Source organism: Protopterus annectens, chromosome 7.part0 (genome assembly GCF_019279795.1).
Source record: "Protopterus annectens isolate FY-2018-M chromosome 7.part0, PAN1.0, whole genome shotgun sequence".
NCBI classification, from domain to species: domain Eukaryota; kingdom Metazoa; phylum Chordata; order Ceratodontiformes; family Protopteridae; genus Protopterus; species Protopterus annectens.
Genome location: NC_056739.1, coordinates 1,980,970,832 through 1,980,991,317, shown reverse-complemented (window position 1 = coordinate 1,980,991,317; position 20,486 = coordinate 1,980,970,832). Strand labels below are relative to the sequence as shown.

At 33.7% G+C, this 20,486-nt stretch overlaps 1 protein-coding gene across 1 annotated transcript in view; it reads left to right on the top strand.

Moving 5' to 3' along the window:
* Positions 1-20,486, top strand: part of CERS3 (ceramide synthase 3) — a 734,999-nt gene that overhangs the window by 532,112 nt on the left and 182,401 nt on the right. Inside the window, exon 10 of the mRNA XM_044078405.1 lies at positions 18,773-18,879. Within this exon, the coding sequence (XP_043934340.1) occupies positions 18,773-18,879 (107 nt within the window). The remainder of the gene's footprint in view (positions 1-18,772; positions 18,880-20,486) is intronic.

Here is a 20,486-nt window from a genome sequence, read left to right as displayed (position 1 = left end):
TAATACAATTCAAATCTCATTCACTGTTATCTTACTAAAAGCTTCCATTAATTAATGAATATAGAAATTCAGAACACATTGTAAGAATCAATTTAAACACAAAACATTATGTAAAACATTGTATAAAAATGTTAAATGCCTTGAAGAAAGAAGTGATTACAAAAAGGGGTTCACATTTTAAACCAATTTTAAGTGATAAGAATGAAAATAATAAGGAGGAATATTACAATGGAACCCAAGATACTGATTTTAACTATGCTATGATTTTGGAATTTAACGCAAGTGCCCCTTATATTAGACAAATAATTGAAAGGGAATGGACCAGGTTTTTGGGTATCACAGATCTAAAAGGCCTTCCTTCTGGTAACTTGAAGTTTGTTTATAGTAATTCAGTCAATTTAATAAGCTTGTTGGAAAATGCTACAGAAAATAACACTAGACAAAGAATAGGTACATTTAGATGTGGACGTTGTAGTCAGTTTAAATATGTAATCAACAAAAGTGAAGTCATCCTGGCATGTAGGAAGAAACAACTGAGGAGCAAGGGATTTTTTAATTGTGAATCCTTTGGGTTGATCTATGTTGTTATATGTGAGTTTTTTGGGTCCTTCTACATTGGAAAGACAGAGAGGAATTTAAAAAGAAGGATCTATGAATGCTTAAATGACGTTAAGAATAAGAAAGAGACCGATGCTATGTACAGACATAGCATGGAATGCAGGGAGGCCAAATTCTTCTTTTTTTTCCTGGAAGGGGTGAAAAAAGACATTGGGGGGGGCTCTGGGATGAAAGGATCGAGTATAAAGAAATGTTGAAGCAACCGACCCTAGATGCTTCATCCCCCCCAGGCCTAAATTACACTATTTCTATTAAATCTTTGCTCAAAATGAGAGCTGCTAAATTGTAAGTTGGGAATGTATATACTTTCTGGAGTTTTGTTGATTGGCTTCTTGTATATGATCCATGTATTTACTTATTTCATGCTTTATATTTTATGCATTGTGTTTTTAATTTGTGGTGTCCAATAACATTCTAACAGAAAAAAACGTACATTTTATTATTTAATTTACTCTTTCTTCCCTTTTACTGTTTTCAATAGCAGTTTGTATTTTTGCCACAAGAGGGAGCTTGAACACCCCTTTATAATATAACAAACATATACTTTAGGTTTTCAAATTATGTTTTTAAATTCATGTTTTTAAATTCAAGTTTTAAAACTTTTCTTATTCGAATCAAGTGTTTTTAATGGTTTCATATGGTTTTAATACAATGTTTTACATAATGTTTTGTGTTTAAATTGATTCTAACAATGTGTTCTGAATTTCTATGTTCATTAATTAATGGAAGCTTTTAGTAAGATAACAGTGAATGAGATTTGAATTGTATTCTTCATCCTTATTGGTTAGAAAAGATTAAGTGGGAGTCTCATTTGTATAAATAAAAAGGGGTATAGGCATATGTTTATCTGATGAAGTTGCAGATTTACTATGACAAAAAACGTGCATGAGATTTTCTACATTTAATTGCTATTGTTTAAGCTGGTTTTGTATTGCTTTTGGAGAATTTGATTCATCATTTATTGTTGGATTAAAACTGAAAGAACGCTTAATTTTCCCTGGATGGTTTTTTACAAGTTCTTGGTGTTTGTCTTAACCATTGTTTGCTGTTAGTTTTTTTTTACAAGTTCTTGGTGTTTGTCTTAACCATTGTTTGCTGTTAGTTTTGAGTTCTTAAGAAGTAGTATTATCTCAGATTTTATGGGTTCAGTACACTTGCTATTGTCTTCTCTTACTAGATACCCTATATAGAAGGTATAGCTGTTGGACACAAAAGAAAAAGAAGCTGCACAAAAGCCCTATAGAAGTTCTCAAGAAAACTGCAGCCAGACCACACACTGAAATCCCATGCTCACTGTCATATCAGGGAGCAGCAAGAGCTAATGTCTCTCTCACCAGGACTAAAGCAATAGCATTAACTCCAAGCTGGCTCCTAAGAAGCAATTCACTGGCTTTCCAGTGACTGGTAATTTCTAGGATGCAAAGAAATAATGTTGCACTGCTCCTTCTCTCGCCAGGAGCAAAACAGATAATAATCCCAAGCTGATTCCTGAAAAGAAATCCCTATGCTCTCCAGTGATTGGCTCACTAGTCTCACATGTTACAGATTTTAGAAGTAAGATGAAAAAAAGGATTAATACTCTCAATGTTGCACTGTTTACTAAGTGAAGTGGGTGGTATGAAACAGAGGATAACTTAAATTTTAAAAGTCGGGAGGGGACTTTCTAGTTGAACTCTCAGTGCTCAGTAGAATAAGAAGATGAGATGAAACTGGGAGGAGCACCCAAAGTCAAATTTATAGCAGGAACAGGCAGGTGAAAAGCTGTAGATCAACGTGTGTATGTCTCTTTAAGAAACTATCTAACGGCTTGCACAAGTGTATAAATACTGAGCACATGCAAGTCTGACTGCCATTTTGTAGTAAGCTGTTGAGATGTAAGCATGTATGCGTGTAAGCTCTGTCAATCAGTTTATTTATATTTACTGATGCTGCTACCCATCCTGATGTGTTTCTATGTAATAAAGCATCTTAAATGAACTACCCTGCCTGCTTGTCTTCAATGTACAAAGAGACAAATGACATGGTGTCAAAATCTGCACATCTAATGGCCAGAAAGAACTCCAGTTTATCTAATTTGACTTCAAGAGGCATTTAGCTACATTTGATGGAATATACAGAAGTGGGCCATCCCTTGCTGCATGTATGAGTCGCAAAACAGGTCAAATTCAAATTTCTAACATTAAAACTTGCTCAAGCAATTTCTGATTCATAAAATATGAAACAAAGCATACAAGAATGCTCTAAACAATATTAAAATAAGTCAAAATGTCTGATATTGCTAGAAATCTTCGAATTACTACGGAAAATATTTGAAATAAAGTCTGATTTGCATAAAACGAATAAAATGAATACAATAAAGAGAAATGACCACATTTTTCAATATGTACTTTGCAATTCTGTATTTGTTGTATTTACTGAAGCTATCCAAGTTATCAGAAGTATATGAAGTGTTTGTATGTTTGTGCAGTGTTACAGTAAAGTTATTTCGCAGAATACAGCCATTTCAAAGCATATTTCACAAAGTACAGTGTTTCAAAGAGTTTACTGTGCATTTGTGTGTTACTGCAAGCTGCAGAGAGGCAACTTGTTCATACATAATTACAAGGGCCATATTTTCAGTGTGTATGCCCAAATGCATAATTTGTTGGCATGGCAGAAGGGTTTTGAAAACCAAATGCACTTTTGTTTGATAATAATATTGCAGAGAACTGGAGAGTGCTTAAGCAAGAGTACGACATTTTCATACAGGCTGCATATTCTGATAAAGATGACCATAGAAAGACTTTATTTTGCTTCATTTAGCTGGGTCAGAAGCCATTGAAAGGGAATGTTCAGTTGAGTATGCACCTGCTATCTTTGCTGTAAAGGAGGAAAACTATCATATTGTCAAGGGAGGATCCTGAGTGCTTAAAACGTAAATTTAGAGACATGTGTAACCCCCAGACCAGCATTACAATGCAGAGGCACTAATTTTACACAAGGGATCAAAAGCCAGGTGAAACTTCTGCTGCACATATAACTGACTTGAGGAATAAAGCTAAAACATGCGGATTTCGTGATTTAAGAGATGAGTTGATAAAGGACAGATTTGTGTGTGGTATTAAAGATGATGCTGTGAGAAAGATTTTGTTTCATGACAGTAATTTAACTTTGAATAAGGCCATTGAGATTTGTCAGATATATGAGCTCACAGAAAAGCACATGAATATGCTTACAAATGAGAAAGGCATGTTTCCAGTAATTTCTAAGCCTCATGTTGATAGTATGAGGCACATGGTTAACAGAAACTGGCCCAGGCACATGGCAGTGACTGTAGCCCCTGCAACACACACAGGTATATCCCAAAGCTTTCTAGCAAGTTCCAGAGTTCACACAGCCTCAGTGAAGCATAAGAGTGAGTCAGAATACTCAAAGGAGCATCTATATTATCTTGTCAAAACGGCATAACAGTAAATGCCATTTTGATGACAAATAAACAGCGAACTGTGAATAAAGTGAAAGCTCAGGTCAGTGATTTTTTTTCTTAGGGAAAAAAAATCACTTGGCTCTTGTCAAGACATTGCCCTTTACCCCACTGTAGTGCAATCTCGGAGTTGGTATATTTAGTTAGGGGTAGTGTGGGGCACAGCTCCCCACATTGATGGAATGTTTTTACTGGTGTGCTGTGTCTTGTTGGTCTATCGTTTTTTTTCCCTAGGAAAAAAATTGGTGACCTGGGTTTTCGCTGTTTATTTGTCATTGAAACCACATTCGCTGTTATGCTATTTTGACAAGATAATATAGACCCCACAAAGCATGAGCCACAACCTAATTTCATTACCAGCTGTCGTAATTATGGTGGAAGTCATGAATCTAAAAGAGAGAAATACTTAGCTATTGGTCAACAATGCCACAAATGTAATAAATGGAATAATCTCAAAAGATTTATAAATCAAAGGCCACACATTATTTTACTAAAAGGGAGCATTTTAAGAAATGAGTTGATCAATTAGAAAGCTATGAAAGAGTCTCATTCTTTTTATGTTGATGGTGTGTCATTGCTCAGTGAGACAGTCAATTCAGTTGATTTATGGGCCAAGAATGAAGTATTTCGTACTGTTCAGATAAATGGCAAACCCATAGAGCTCAAAGCTGATACTGGCTCAAATTGTAATGTTATGTCTGCAGAAACACTTACTAGGGTATGTGCGGGTGAAAGGCTTGATTTGGCAAAGTGTGTGAAGCTTGTTGCTTATGGTGGTGATGACATTCAAATAGAAGGCTCAGCAATTCTTTCATGTTACTCTGCTGGAAGAAGCTATGACTTATTTTATGTGGTCAAGAGGCAGGTCCAGTCATTATTAGGCCTCAGAGACAATTTGAAAACGGGACTGCTTTCATTTAACAAAGAAGTTCACCATGTTAGCTTAAAAGACCACTATTTAAATTTCACCCAGTATATTTTTTCTACCTGTGCTGATCTTTTCGAAGATGAGCTAGGCAAGCTTCCAGTTGTGTACTCCATGAAGTTAGACCCAGATCTCAGTCCATTAATCAGGCCAGCCAGAAAAGTTCCAGTAGGTATGCAGACTAGAGTCAAAGCCAAACTAGACAAAATGGTGCAACAAGGTGCGATTTGTCCTGTCAGTTCTGCAACTCTGACTGAATGGGCATCTTCCATGGTGGTAGCTCATAAGAAAAGTTCAGATGACTTCAGAATTTGCATTAACACAAGATATTTAAACAAGGTACTGAAAATACCTCATTATCCAATGCACACAGTCAAAGAAGTTGCAGCTCTGATGTCAAATGCCACTGTTTTTCTGACTTAGATGCACTGTCCATTTTGGCAAGTTTTGCTTGACAAGAAATCTTTGTTGCTCACTACTTTCAATACTCTGTTTGGAAGGTACAGATTACTGAGAATGCCATTTGAGATAAATTCTGCAAGTGAAGTCTTTCAATGTGCAATGGAGCAAATTGTTTCTGGGTATCCTTGTACTATAATAGTAGAAGACATACTGGTAGGAGTAATGGTGAAGCAGACCATGATGGAAACCTCAGAAATGTTCTGGAAAGAACACATGAAGTGGCTCAAGTTCAATCCGTAGAAATGCAAATTTAGGCTACGAGCAACAGATCCAGTTTTACAGAAGCTTAACTAGTTCCTCAAAGAAGGATGGCTGTCAAAGCAATTTAGTTTACCTCCAGAAGTGCAATCTTATTTTCCATACAGAGATGATATTTTGTCAGGGAATGGTATCATCATGGAGGTCTATATCACATTATTGAAGTTTCAGAACTTCGAACACCACATGGTCGGCACCATATGATCGAAGTACTTAAACTTCGAAAATGTAAAAAAAATAAAATAAAAAACAACAACAAATGTAACTGCTGCAAGCAGGGGAGCAAGCCCACATGCACCCCCACTACTTAAATATACCAACTCAGACTACAGCATAGGAAAGTGAAACCTTAACTTTCCTGTGCCTAACTCCATTAAAGTGCGATCTCAGAGTTGGTATATTTAAGTAGCAGGGGGTGGGGGTGCATAGGGGTTTGCCCCCCTGCTTACATTTGTTGTTTTTGTTTTTGTTTTTTTTTTTTACATTTTTGAAATTTCAGTACTTCGATCATATGGTGTCAAGCATATGGTGTTCAAAGTCCTGAAACTTTGATAATGTAATATAGACTCCATCATGGAAGATCCTAAAGTTATTGTTCCAATGTCTTTGCAACAAAAGTACATTACTATCTTACATTGAGATCACCCACGAGCAGAATCTACCAAAAGAAGGGCAAGAGGACTAGCATTTTGGCCCTCTATGTCACAAGATATTGAGAGAGTTTTTTCATTGCGTTCCATGTGTAATAAAGGCCATATCAACAGAAAGAACCACTTCAGCTGAACCAGATTCCTGAACTACCTTGGTTAACAGTAGCTAGCAACATTTTTGAGTGGAATGGTCAACATTATTTGGTGTTAGTGGGCTCTTAGTCCAACTGGTTCGAGATTGACCTACTTCCCAATCTAACATCCAATACTTAAAACAACAAATACCAAAAACTAAGGCAGCAAAGTAATGGAATTGAACCGGACGTCCAAAAGCCAAATACTACTTAATTAGATACAGATAAGCACTTTTGTCTACTGATTATAAAAGAGTTTAGGATATCCTAACTAAAAACTGGGTTATTTTCCAGAGAATTTGGAAATAATTGGGAAGATTGGTTCAAAACCTTTAGCGGTATATAGAAAAGCACCTAATTTTAAAAGTCTTTTAGAGAAGTCGAGATCTACCACATTAAATATATTGGGCCCATTGAACCACATGAGGAATTATGGGTGTTGCCCCTATTGTAAATATATATTAAAGTGGGGGATTTGTTTAGTATTCAAGATAAGCCATATAAAATTCATGGAAAGTTTAAATGCGATTCAAAAATGGTCTATATAGATAGCTCTGTGTACTCGAATGCCCATGTTTTTACGTCGGCAAAACACACCGTAAACTTAAGGGGAGAATTTATGAGCACTGTTATGCTATTAAGAATGCTAATATTGGGGGTGTGTGGCCAAGATGCCAGTCTGATAGCAGCAGAAATCCATAGTTCTGTTTAGATTTTAACATCCCAATAGGAAATATACTTTAATTTTTAGAAAAATCTAACTAAAAGTTAGATTAACATAGACTCTTTATTATTTTCTAAAAATTAATATGTAGTCAAGAGAATTTTTTAATTATTCCTGTCAAGAAGTTTTCTACTGGAGATCTCAAGATAAGCAACTCGAAGAACCCACACCAGGGGAGTGCAGTGAAGAATGAACTACATCTTATAAACATCCAAGAACTGTCACTAAAAATGGACAAATTTGAAAAGAAAATGGATATTATCAAACAAGAATGCAGTAAACAACTGGAACTTGGATATTATCAAACAAGAATGCAGTAAACAACTGGAACTTCTAAATGGAATAGTAAAAAAACAATCTGAACAGATTCTTGCCTTAGAGGAAACAGCAACTGACCTAGATACTAGAATGACAGAAAATTAAAATCACAATGAATTTCTTCTGAAACAAAACACCAGGCTGATTGAGAGACCTTGAAAGTAGATCAAGGAGGAATAACATAAGAATATATGGAATTCCTGAGAAAGAAGAGGGTACTAGCATCATTTAATTCCTCACTAAGTGGTTTTCATCAGCACTAAACTTGCCTGAATCCCTCTGTTTTGCAATTGAAAGGGCTCATCTGTCTCTGGCAAATCCAGCTTCATCTCTGAGTTCATCTAACCCCAGGTCTATAATAGTTAGATTTCTTTTCTCGCAAGACAAGGACTTAGTGCTGAAATCAGCTTGGACTAATTCCCCTATCAAGATGGGTGAAAAAGTTATTCATTTTGACAATGACTACAACTCTACAGTCATATCCAGTAGAAAGGAATGTGTTCCTCTAATTAAGTCCTTGAAAAAAGCCAATATTAAAGCTCAAATTATTTTCTTGCAAAAATAAGAATCACCTTGCCAGAAGGAATGAAGATCTTTGATTCCCTACAAGAAGCAGTAGAATTTATCCAAAAGAAGAAAATACTGTCGGACATAGAAGAAATGGAATGGTCATCCAAGACTTTGAAGAGACAGGCAACAAAAATGGATGGTCTGTGAAAGAAGGAGCAAAGAAACTAAAGGACAAATGAATAAATTCCTTCTAATTTTAAATGCTTTGCTTTATGAATCATAATACATTTTATTCTGGAAAGTCTGTATGCTGTAAGGTAATGTGAATCATTTTATTATTAACTTCCGCTTTTCCTTTCTATATCTACTTTTAATTACATATAGTACTAAGTATTTAAATAACATTCTCTCTCTTGCTCTCTCTTTCTTCCTATTCTTTTTTGTTAGCAATGTTCCTTTTCTCTCTTTTCCCCATTATAAGTACTTTACATACTTGTCCCTTTTAAATAACTACAAATGATGTATGTCTTCTACTTCTTCAGTAATAGTATAATTTGACCTAAAACCAAAGTGCATTTTTTCTAGTGGGTCAGTGGTGGGGTAACAAGGTGTTTCTGATTAGTGTTTCTAACTAGATGTTTTAGACTCTTTGTTTAGATACATTTAAACATTAATACAGTACATTAATGGTGTTTTATAGATAGCTAAATATAAGTTATATATATATATATATATATATATATATATATATATATATATATATATATATATATATGGATATACTAGGTTCCTTTTTTTCTCTCTATCTAGCCTGGTTAACTGGTGGGTATATGATTGAAATGTTATAATATGATTTCTGATTTGAGACAGCTTGTTGCTTCTAAATAGCTGTTTTTATATGAAAGGGTTAATTTTTTCATGATGTTGATGTTTTGTGAGGAAACTGGTGGTCTGTTGTGTGACTGTTCTCATTGTGGAGATTCATGACATGCCCTGACAAAGCAGCTTGCATGTTTTTTTTTGGCTTTCTGTAAACTCTAACAGCTTCAAGATCTGAATATCCTACCAGAAATGCTTTTTTCTTCACTAGAGACAACTTATTTTGTGCATGAGCCTATTTTTATACTTTTTAACAAGTTTATGAAGCTGCATCTTGAGGAAACAACAGTGATGACATCATTTGACCTTTTGGACTTGTTAAATGGTTGTACTTAGAATTCTTTTCTCTTGAAGTTCTGTTATCTTTCACTAGATATTTTAAATGGTAAATAATTAGTTCTGATAAAAGTGTTTAACTCCTTTGAAAATGCTTATGTTCTCTTATAGATGCATATATTCTGCAGATTCAATGACACTGTTAGTAACTAAATTACATCATGTGAACCAGGAGATACATTAGAAAACCCATTATGCATATTAACATCAGACCTATGTTATATAACTAAACCTTTAGTAACTAAACAGAGGGTTGTGAGGCCCCCCCTTTTTTTCTTTTTTCTCTCTCTCCCCCCCCCCTTCCTGATGAAAGATGTCAACAAAGATATTGTTAATACATATAAGTAATATGTGTATAATTGCAAAATATAATAGTTATGTTGTAATAAGTGTTTATATATATATATATATATATATATATATATAAGAAAAACAAAACCGAATAAGACTAGGAAGAAATAAACTTATACTACTGAAAACTTCGAACTGTTAAAACAAAAACAGAAATCCAATGAATAGGCGCTGAGCCCAAACTTATTTTGCTGAGTGCTTTTCTTTAAACTTTATATTGGTCGAACTTCATCAGAGCAAAATGTAATGCATTTGCAATACTGTGCTGACTTTAAATAGTCTAACTGGTGTAAAAATACTTCACTATGATTGGTAGATATTCTCCAATGCAGTAGTATTTGGACTAATGAGACACTGCTATAAAACAAAAGGTTTTATCTGTTAACATCCTGCCACTAGGGGGCGTGCTGTCACTTTTTAGTTGTACCACTTTAATGCACATTTAATGTTGAGATTCTCATTGAGCCCTGGTGGGGTATCTGCTTCAAGGAGGAGTTGCCATCTTAATTCCTTCAGCTCCAGCAGTGTGTTGCAATCTCCAAAAAACTGCTATGTTAACAGATAAAACCTTTTGTTTTATAGCAGTGCCTCTCATTAGTCCAAATACTACTGCATTGGCGTAGAATATCTACCAATCATAGTGAAGTATTTTTTAACACCAGTTAGACTATTTAAAGCTCGCACAGTATTGCAAATGCATTACATTTTGCTCTGATGAAGTTCTGGCTCAGCGTCTATTCATTGGATTTCTGTTTTTGTTTTTAACAGTTCGGAAGTTTTCAGTAGTATATATATATATATATATATATATATAAATATTCAACAGATCCTTACATGAAAAATGTTAGATAGATGACTGACAAAATGGATAAATTATCTGATGTTTCTTGAAAAGTCTTAGAAATAATGACAATCTTCTTAACCTTCAGCTTCTGATGTTTATACTTACTTTGATCTGATGTGTATTTCTGGCATATCTATGTATTAAAGGTGCTATTATCATATGTGACATATTCATATAGCTTCAGATATATTGGACACTCTCATTCTAATGTATATTTCATGGATTCAAATTTCTTTAGTTGCTTTCATAATGCTTTTCTTTTTTGTTTTTATACTATATCCTAAGCAGAGATGGATAATTTGTGTCATTTAGTATTGGGGGTGGGGGTGGATGGTTTAGTTAAGTTTTTAACTAAACCAAAAACTTTATGTTTCATGCATGTGTTTGTAAATAGTTTGGTTTTTTGATAGTAGTACTTAATACACATTATGTATCCATGATAAGTACGTTTTCAGTAGATTTCAAGTCAACACAGAAGAACGGTCTTTCAGTTAGTAATACCATACATGTTATAGTCAATGGCTTACAGATGTTTATCATTAAATATTAATGGTTTAAACAATAATGTCAAAAGAGCTGGTTTGCTTAACTATATCAAAATGCATAAAGCCCAGATCATCTTTTTACAGGAAACCTATCTTTAAAAAAAAAATCTTCAAAAATACTCATTCAATGGCTCTACCATTCTGGATGATTCATGTTTTAAGACTACGAGAAGGGGCACTCTTATTCTATGGAAAAATACTTATACTATGCCAAGAAATATAGATACAATTTCAGATAAAGATGGGATGCTAAGCATGGTTATTTTGGAAATCAGTAGGAAGTATTATACTTTGATTAATACATACGGGATACCAGAACTGAGTACTAAATATGTTGACAGATATCTGGACCTGATTACTTTAAATGCAAAATGGGAAATTATAGCAACAGGTGATTTTAACTGTCTATTATCAGGCAATAATACTTCTAAAAATGGTAAAATAAAATTAACATCTTAAGCCAAGAAGTTAAATGACTTTACAAACCAGATGAACCTTAAAGATATACATGGTCTAAGAGAACATTATTCCTTATTCTATACTCATTATTCATATTGGTTTAGTATACAAAAAAAAAAAACATTGATAAGGTCTTTGTATCAAATAATATATACTCTAAAATAAGTGACGTATCTATAATGACTTGTCCACTTTTGGACCATAATGTATAAACTTTACATTAACTACATATACAGATGATTTAAGATTTCTACAGATAATTCCTGCTTAAATAACTAAGTTAAATGACTTTAGGGAATGGATATTGAAAGAACTAGACATGTTTATGGAAACAAATGATAATGGTGAAGTGACTGATACTATACTATGGGACAGCCTTAAAGTTTATTTATATGGCAAAATAAAATCTTGGAACCTTAAAAAAGGAGAGAGTGGGATAAACAACTTTTAGACTTACAAAAAAATAGACAAGATAAAAATGGATGCAAAACCAAATAACAAAGTAGCACATAATGGAATTGCTAAGTTAAATCAAAAATACTAAGAAGTTCTGAATCATAAGGGAGCCATAAACTGGAAAATTTGAAATTGCAATCTTATGCTGTAAATCCCAAATAGCTACATAAAATAGTGGTAAGATCCAAAAAAATAAACAATCAAAATCTTATTAATGAGATTAAATATAAAAGTGATCGTTCAGTTAAGAGTACATCTAACTTAATGGGCATGTTAGAAGTGTTCAAAAACTACTATAAAGATATAAATAATAACACACCATTTTTGGAGACAGATAATGTAATAAATACTTTTATTCAAGAAAATATAACTACTAAGGTGTCAATGCAGAAAAATAACATATTAAATAAGCAAATAACACTAACAGAAGTGAAAGAGCAAATACAAAATTTTAAAATAATAACGCTCCAGGACTGGATGGAATAATTCCTGAACTATATAAGATTTTTCCTGAATATATAATAAAGAAAATGATGAGTGCCTTTACTATGGTTAAGTAAAAATGTATAACACCGCCATTGTGGAAATAATTATCTCCCTCATATTAAGGACCCCAAATCTTGTGATTCATGTAGGTGAATTTTGTTACTAAACACTGATTATAAATTTTTCATGACAATATTAGCTAATAGGATAAAGAAAATATTACCTAATCTAATACTTAATGATCAGACAGGGTTCATTCTTTTTAGAAAAGTGCAAGATAGCATTATTAAATTACTATCAGTAATAAACATAGCATGCAAATACAAAAAACAACTATTATCAGCCTAGACATAAAAAAGGCTTTTGATTCTGTTAGTTGGTCTTATCTACAAAGAATTCTTATTGGTTTTGAATTCTCTTCAGATTTTCTCAACTTATTAATGAAAATGTATAGTGGGGCACAAGCCTATGTGAAAATCGGATCATGTCTATCCACACCACTAGAAATCCTCAAGGGAACTATACAAGATTGTCATTTGTCACCATTATTATTTGCTCTTTCAATGGAACCTTTTACTACATATATCAGAAACAAGCAAACTATAAAAGGCTTTCAAATTAATAAGGACTATTGTCTTAAGATACAATTATTTGCTAATGATATGTTAACATTGGGTGATACTGATAGTTCTTTGCATGATGTTATAAATACCTTAAGCAAGTCTAAAAGAATTTCAGGGCTTAAATTTAAGCATAATAAATCCAAAACATTACTAATTAACAAAACAATCAACAAAAACGTAAGTGAGACTAGCCTGTTTAATTGGGAGAATGGAATGATGTTTAATTGGGAGAATGGAATGATGTATTAGAATATTTGGGTGTCAGTATAAAGAGTACATGGAAAACATCTGTTAAACTAAACTACAATAATTTAATAACCACCATTAGTGAACTTATCAAAAGAGGAAATAAAATGTTCTTCACAATGGAGGATAGACTCTCTTTAATTAAAATTATAATTTTACCTAAAATTTTGTTTTATATACAGTCATTGATACTAGCCACTCCCAAAAACTTATTTAAAAATTAAATTCCATGCTACTAAAATTGTATCATTCTCCTGAAAACTTAGGATTGCATATAAATGGCAGATTAGAGCTTGGAACAGTAATGGGATAGCATTCCCTAGCTTAGATCTTTATTCCAAATCAGTTATAATTAATGTAATATTACACTGGATCACACCTACCTATATATCTGGTTGGAAAACAATACATGAGATTAATATAACTGATGTCAGAACTATAGAAAATCAATTTAAGGAACAATATGGAATAAGTAGAGTTCATTTGCTTTTACCTGGATTTTATTTATTTAATAAGAAGGTTGATCATTTTTCTTATGGCATTAATCAAATATTTAATAACTTTAAAAATATAATTGATTGTAATTACAACATTAAACAATTTCTGTTTCTTATATTCCCTATAGCATACTCCCCTGATTGCCTAGATTCTTTCAACAATAATGAGATGCAAAAATTAAAGGAAAATAACTTGATATTTTAGCATCAGTTTACTGAAAATAAGAGTATTAAACCACTAAACTCTCTTTTATGTAGTTTTGATAATAGTCAAGACAGTTGATTGTTTATACACTCATTACAGCAGTTTATAGAAAACAAAATGAGAGTATCAATCAACGTAGAGACTAAATCTATACCTAGTTTGATTCAGCTTTTTATTAGGTGTCTTGAAAAGACAGATAATCAAAATTAAGTATCTCACCTATCTATAAAATACTAAGAGAAGACACTCTAAAGTTTAACTCAGAATTTTGGAATTACTATGTAAAGATTAATGGAGAACAAATATCTGATGAATTCAAAACATTTTTATTGAATTCTACGTAGAGTACCTCTTCTTCATTATATTGGAGATTGTATACATGGAAATTTATGAATATGAGTTTCTATACTACACATAAAATAAATCTTATACTCAAAAACAGTGAAATTAAATGTTGGAAATGTGATGAATTATTAGAGGCCTTCTGGGTTCACATATTCATTGAATGTAGAAATGTTGTTCAATACTGGAAATACTTCAGATGTTTTGTAAATGCTTTATGGTCTGATAACTCTCATATTTCTAACTCACTAATCCTATTCAATGTTCTTATACCTAATGTAATACCCAAATCTCAGATTCACTTACTTTGGTCAATTCTTGCAATTGCCAGAAAATTTATTACTTTGAACTGGAAAAGTAAACAAGATTTAATGTTTAAAAATTTTATTAATTTAGCAAAAGTTGTTTGTAAAAAAGATCTGCAAACCATTTGTTATAGAACTCATAACATTACTCATAAACAAATAGCATGGCAAAAACTGGAAAACCTTTTGAACAAATACTGATAACTTCTCATGGATAAAATGATTGTTCATCATGGATGAATGTAAATATTGTAAATAGTTTTGTAATTGTTTTATTGTATTTGTTATATGCACATTTGCATATGTTTATAATGAAAACAAAATAAAAATGTTTTTGAAAAAAAAAAGAAAGCAAATATTAACAATGCCTTAGCAAGACACATTCAGGCTTATAAGGACAATGTGTTTTGTTTTATGACTATAGATAATGTGTATCCAACAGTGAGAGGGGAACCATGGGCCTTATATTTGGTGAAAAAAGAGTTAATGTGGCAAATACTTGTGAGAGCTAATTGCTCGCCCAGAATTAACAAATATATTTCTATTAGTTGTTTGTTAAAATTAAAAGCTATTTTGAGATGATATCCTAATCATTTCTATATAATATTAGTCTGTGGTTGATTTGTATATAACTTATTATTTATTTTATATTTATTTTTATTTTAAATATCTATTTAACATTTTACATTTGCAACTAATATTAGGAGCTGTATGAAATCTTAATATTTTACAGTATTTTATTGTTTTTTGGAATTTGCATAATAGGAAGGTTATGATTATTACGAGAACTGGATATTTATTTATTTATTTGTTTATTTAATCATCCAATTGTTTATTTCATCTTATTTGGTGCAACATAATATCATATTTGATGTTCTTGACCTAATATTTAATTTTTAAATATTAAGCTTTTAAGGAACATATTGGATAATTTGCTAGGATTAATTAGATCTATTTAGTCTTATTTGTTTTTAATGACTGATGTGCTTCAAATGTTTGCTTAAAGTGTGTATGTTCAGAACTACCACCAGGAAATGACATCATGTTTGTGGTAATTGTTAGTCTAGTTAAGATATTAACTTACTTTGGTTTCTTGTCTGATGAAGTCCACATAAGTTAGTGGACGAAAGTGCTTATCTGTATCTAATAAAGTAGTATTTGGCTTTTGGACATCTGGTTCAGTTCCGTTCCTTTGCTGCCTTAGTTTTGGGTTTTGTCTTGTCCTGTGTCAGATTTTTAGCATCCAATACTGTCATTACTCTTACTAAGATGAAGTTAATTTTGCAGTCCATGGTAATCCACACAAAGTTATTTCTGACAATGGCATCCAATTTACAAGCCAACAGTTCAAATGATTTGCTGATGAGTGGAACTCTCCTCATGTCATGAGTAGCCCTGAGTCTCTGCAGTCAAATGGTTTGGTAGAACATGCAGTTCAAAGTGCAAAGCAGTTACTAGAGAAATTGAAATGAGACTTTTTTTTTCCTGACTCTCTTGAATCTCAGAAATATTCCTTGTGATAAACATCTTGGTTCACCTGCTCAGAGACCTCTGTCGAGACAAACCAGAACCACATTACCCATCAGCAGTCAATTGTTGGTTCCATGTGTCAAGAACAACAGGTTAGTGAAAGCCAATCTGTTGAAGAAAGGCTTAACTCAAAAGTCCTATTACAATAAGACCAGCAAACCTCTCAATCCATTACGAGAGGGAGAAGTGATAAGGATGCAAACGTCCAAAGGTTATGATCAGATTGGAGTCATGAAGAACATCTGCCCAAAGCTGAGATCACACATTGTGGAATTGAGTTTAGGTGGAATCAGAAGCATTTGATATCGGTGTCCGCATATAGCCTGTGAGAAAGACTCTTTATCTCAAAGTGAATTATCCAGTGTTCCAGTTCCAGTAGAAGTTCCAGACAGCATCCCGGTTCCTGTGATGAATCCCGAGGTTCCTGATGTGAGTTGTTCACTGAAGACTGGCCCTGTTGATAAACACAGCCCTGATTGTTATGTATCGAGATTTGGTCACATATCCAGACAATGTTCCAGATACAAGGGAACTTGGACATGAACATTGTGTTTGTTTCTAAATGTCTATATTGTTGCATGTTTTTCTGAAATGTAATTTTGATAAAGGGCAATCTTTCTAAAAGGGAGGGTGAAAATCAATGTGTGTATGTCTCTTTAAGAACCTATCTAAGGGTTTGCACAAGTGTATAAATACTGAGCATGTGCAAGTCTGACTGCCCTTTTGTAGTAAGCTGCTGAGATGTAAGCATGTATGTGAGTAAGCTCTGTCTCTCAATCAGTTTGTTTATATTTCTTGATGCTGCTATCCATCTTGATGTGTTTCTATGTAATAAAGCATCTTAAACAAACTACCCCGCCTGCTTGTCTTCAATGTACAAGGGGAAAAGTGACAAAAGCCATCACGTTTAAAGGCACACTAGGGATATAGTGAGTGGGTGAGAAAAAGTGGGCCTGTTTGCAGTTAAGAGAGTGCAGTTATATTGAATCTCTAACTTGGAAACATTTGACTTCTGTTTTAGTTTTATTATAAACCTGAAGAATTGCATTCTGTGGTAGATATATTGTCATGACCAATACATGTAGCATTTTGTAAGTAGTTGCTATCAATTTTTTTTACTGCTCTTTATAATATTATTATCTATTGTTTCTTTTATATATTTTCCAATTTTGAAACTATGTAGTGACTGAAAAGGGTATCAGAGCCATATCTAAGTTGTGATGAAGTAGGGCAGCTGTCCCAGGTGCAGGTTGTTGGGGGGTGATCAGCAAGTGCCAATTATGTATGAGCATAGTACAGGCACTGATTCATGAAGTTGAGAGGATTAACACCTTAGATTCATAGATTCATAGATAAATAGATTGTTACTAGTCTAATGACCCAGGTGAGGAGGCTTTCTAAGTCAAGCCAAGTTTTCCAGAAAGAATATTGACATCTTGTATCTCGATAGGACATTGAGGGCTAGGCATCCTCTGCCCATAAGGGACATGGCTGCCAGGCCCAGTGTAAATTTCCTATTCTCCATCCACTGGTCTAGCTTGTGTTTAAAATGGGTAATAGACAAACTCAGCTTCATATAGATTGGAAGCCTGCTCCAAGTGAAGGGCAATCTTTGATATACATATCTGCTCTCTCCATAATGTTCTATTTAAGTCACAGAAAAAATTCAGGTCCCTAGACCTTTTATTTCTGGTACTGTTTGATTTACAAATATACAAGAGATTCAAAAGTACGAGGTTTGTGGATGCATTGTAACCTAGGCATAGATCACCCCTCAGTAATACATAGGAGACTGAGTAGAGGGAAAGGGATTTAAGGTGTTCTTTGAAAAGCAGGTATATTACCCATTGTATTATTTTTGTAGGGAACCTCTGAGGTCACTCTAGTTGCTGCATATGTCTGTTCAAGTACATACAGAAGGGAACATTGTAATCTATGATTGGTCTGATAAAGACAGGCCCTAGATGCCATGCCCTTACTGATAATTTGAGCAATATAAAAGTATTTCCTCATCACTGTGGCCATGTGATGGTTGAAGTTAAGGCTACTGTCTACATAGTTACTCAAATCCCTCAAACTGGGGCAACTCTTAGGGGCATATTATCAACATGGTAATTAGTTGGGATGGTTGACTTCCCAAAGGTTACAATTATGCATTTCTTAGCATTGAGTTTAAGACCCTTCATAAAAATAATGCCATTTGTGGCTGAAGCACTCAGTGTATATGTGTGTATTGTAGTAAATCTACAATTAAAGGAGCATCAAAGATCTTTTTAAGACTCTTTTTTTTATTTATCAGCTTTCAGTTGGGGGTGCCATTTTGAGGAACTACACAGGGTACCAGATGAGGTGGTTATGAAAAGGTCTTAGTGGCCCTATGCACCTATCTGTTAAATAAATAGTGATGACATTTCTAGTTTCTAATTTGAATCTGCACATTTGATTGTTTGCTAGGACTGATTCCCTGTACTGCCAAACAGTGAGATAGGGAGATGGATTAGATCAGCTTTCCATGCAATTTGTCTGTCATCAAAATCTGTTCATGTTTTCTCTTTTTGTAAATTATATGGATACAAAGATTAATTCAATTAAATTTTGTTTTCTAGTCTGCCAAAATGATGCTTTATGCTGGGTTCAGTCATCTTGCCAATATCCAGTTTACATTTTTTACACTTGTATTCCTTGTTAGCAGACTTATATACTTCCCTTTTTGGTAAGTAGGAAGTCATTACCTTACCTATTCTACTATTTGTGAAAATGTATTATGTTCCAGTTTTGACTGTCAGTTTGGAAAAGATCTTTCTTGTACGTTTCATAAACTAATATATTAAATCTAATTTAATGCAATGAGTCTAGAAGCATTAACCATGAATCTTATGCATGACGGTATACAGAAATGTTTTCTAATATGTTGGATAGTGCGCAATTTACTCTTGCATTAAAAATGGCAACATAAGGACAGGAAAAGGCTAATAATGGTTTATAGCCACAGTCTGTACTCCAGTGCAGTAAGCCTAAATGCACGATAGAGAATGTATGCAAATAACATGCAAATGAATCATAGTAAATCATAGTAAAATAATTTTTATTATTCAGAAAATGCATTTTGATTAAAAACTTGTTGTGCTATGAACTTTTTAAGTGAGTTAGAGTAATATTTCACAATTGTCCCTGATTTTGAACCTTTGTTCTCCCATTATTTTTGGCTTTGTTTCTCCCAATTTGGCCAAAAGCATAGCTCCCATCTGTCCTGGAATTTCCATAATCTTTTGTATCATATTTTGCCATGTCCCTTGCAAAAATTGAATTTCTGGAAAAACACTGAGATGGAATACAATCAGTCAATATTGGCAGCCTGTGAGTTGCTTACTAATGTAAATATTGCAAGAAAGACCCAATCAAGCTAAAGTTTTCAATGGGTAATATCTTTGACCTCCTATAGTAGAGGCTCATAGTGGTGGTTCAGCTATATGGCTTCTGGTTTCAGGCTTTGCCACTAATTCCTGAAGAAAGAAGTTGAGAGCTAAGATCAAAACTGTCCACCTTTTTTGATTTAAATAAAAAAGGTACAAATTGAGAGCCTAAACTGGTATGTCTTCTTTAAACTCTGCAGGCTTCTTGATATTGTGTCTTTGCCATTAATTTGCTTTTATGAACTGACAAACTGACAAACCTCTCGGAAAGTCAGCAACAAGGAAAGGCAAGTGCAAGCTAGCCAGCAATGTTAATTTATTTTCAGCTATCCTCATCAGTACAGTAAAAATTATGATGATGTTATAAATGAACACTGCAGAGCCTGGGTATAGATAGAAACACCTAGGGTTGCCAGCTGTCCTGTTTTTGATTGTACTGTCTGGTTTTCGGTCATATTGTCCTGTTACCAATTTCATTCAAAACCGGACTTCGGACAATGTGTGTGATCTCAGAGAAGGATTCAGGGATGCTCCTGCTCACACTGTACAAACCCGGTATCCTGTTTAAAAAAAAACAGACTATCAGAGTTTGTAAATTGGCTGATTTACTATGCTTTTTTATAGAAAAGCATAATAAATCAGTCGAAAGCATGCAGCAGGAACAGAAAAAGAGGAGTTCCCCGCCAGGTGATGTCACAAAATGGGTGGAATGTGGGCGGGAGAGGAGGTGAGATGGGCAGGGTTACTGGTGACGTGAGGGGTGTGGCTTTACTCCAGTTTTAGCCATGATGAAAGGTGGCAACCCTAGAAATTCCTAAAGGGTGATTCAGACTCCTCAAGAACCATAGATTTTTCTCCCAGCACTGGAGAACTGGATAGTTATGAATACAAATGAGGAGATGGCAAA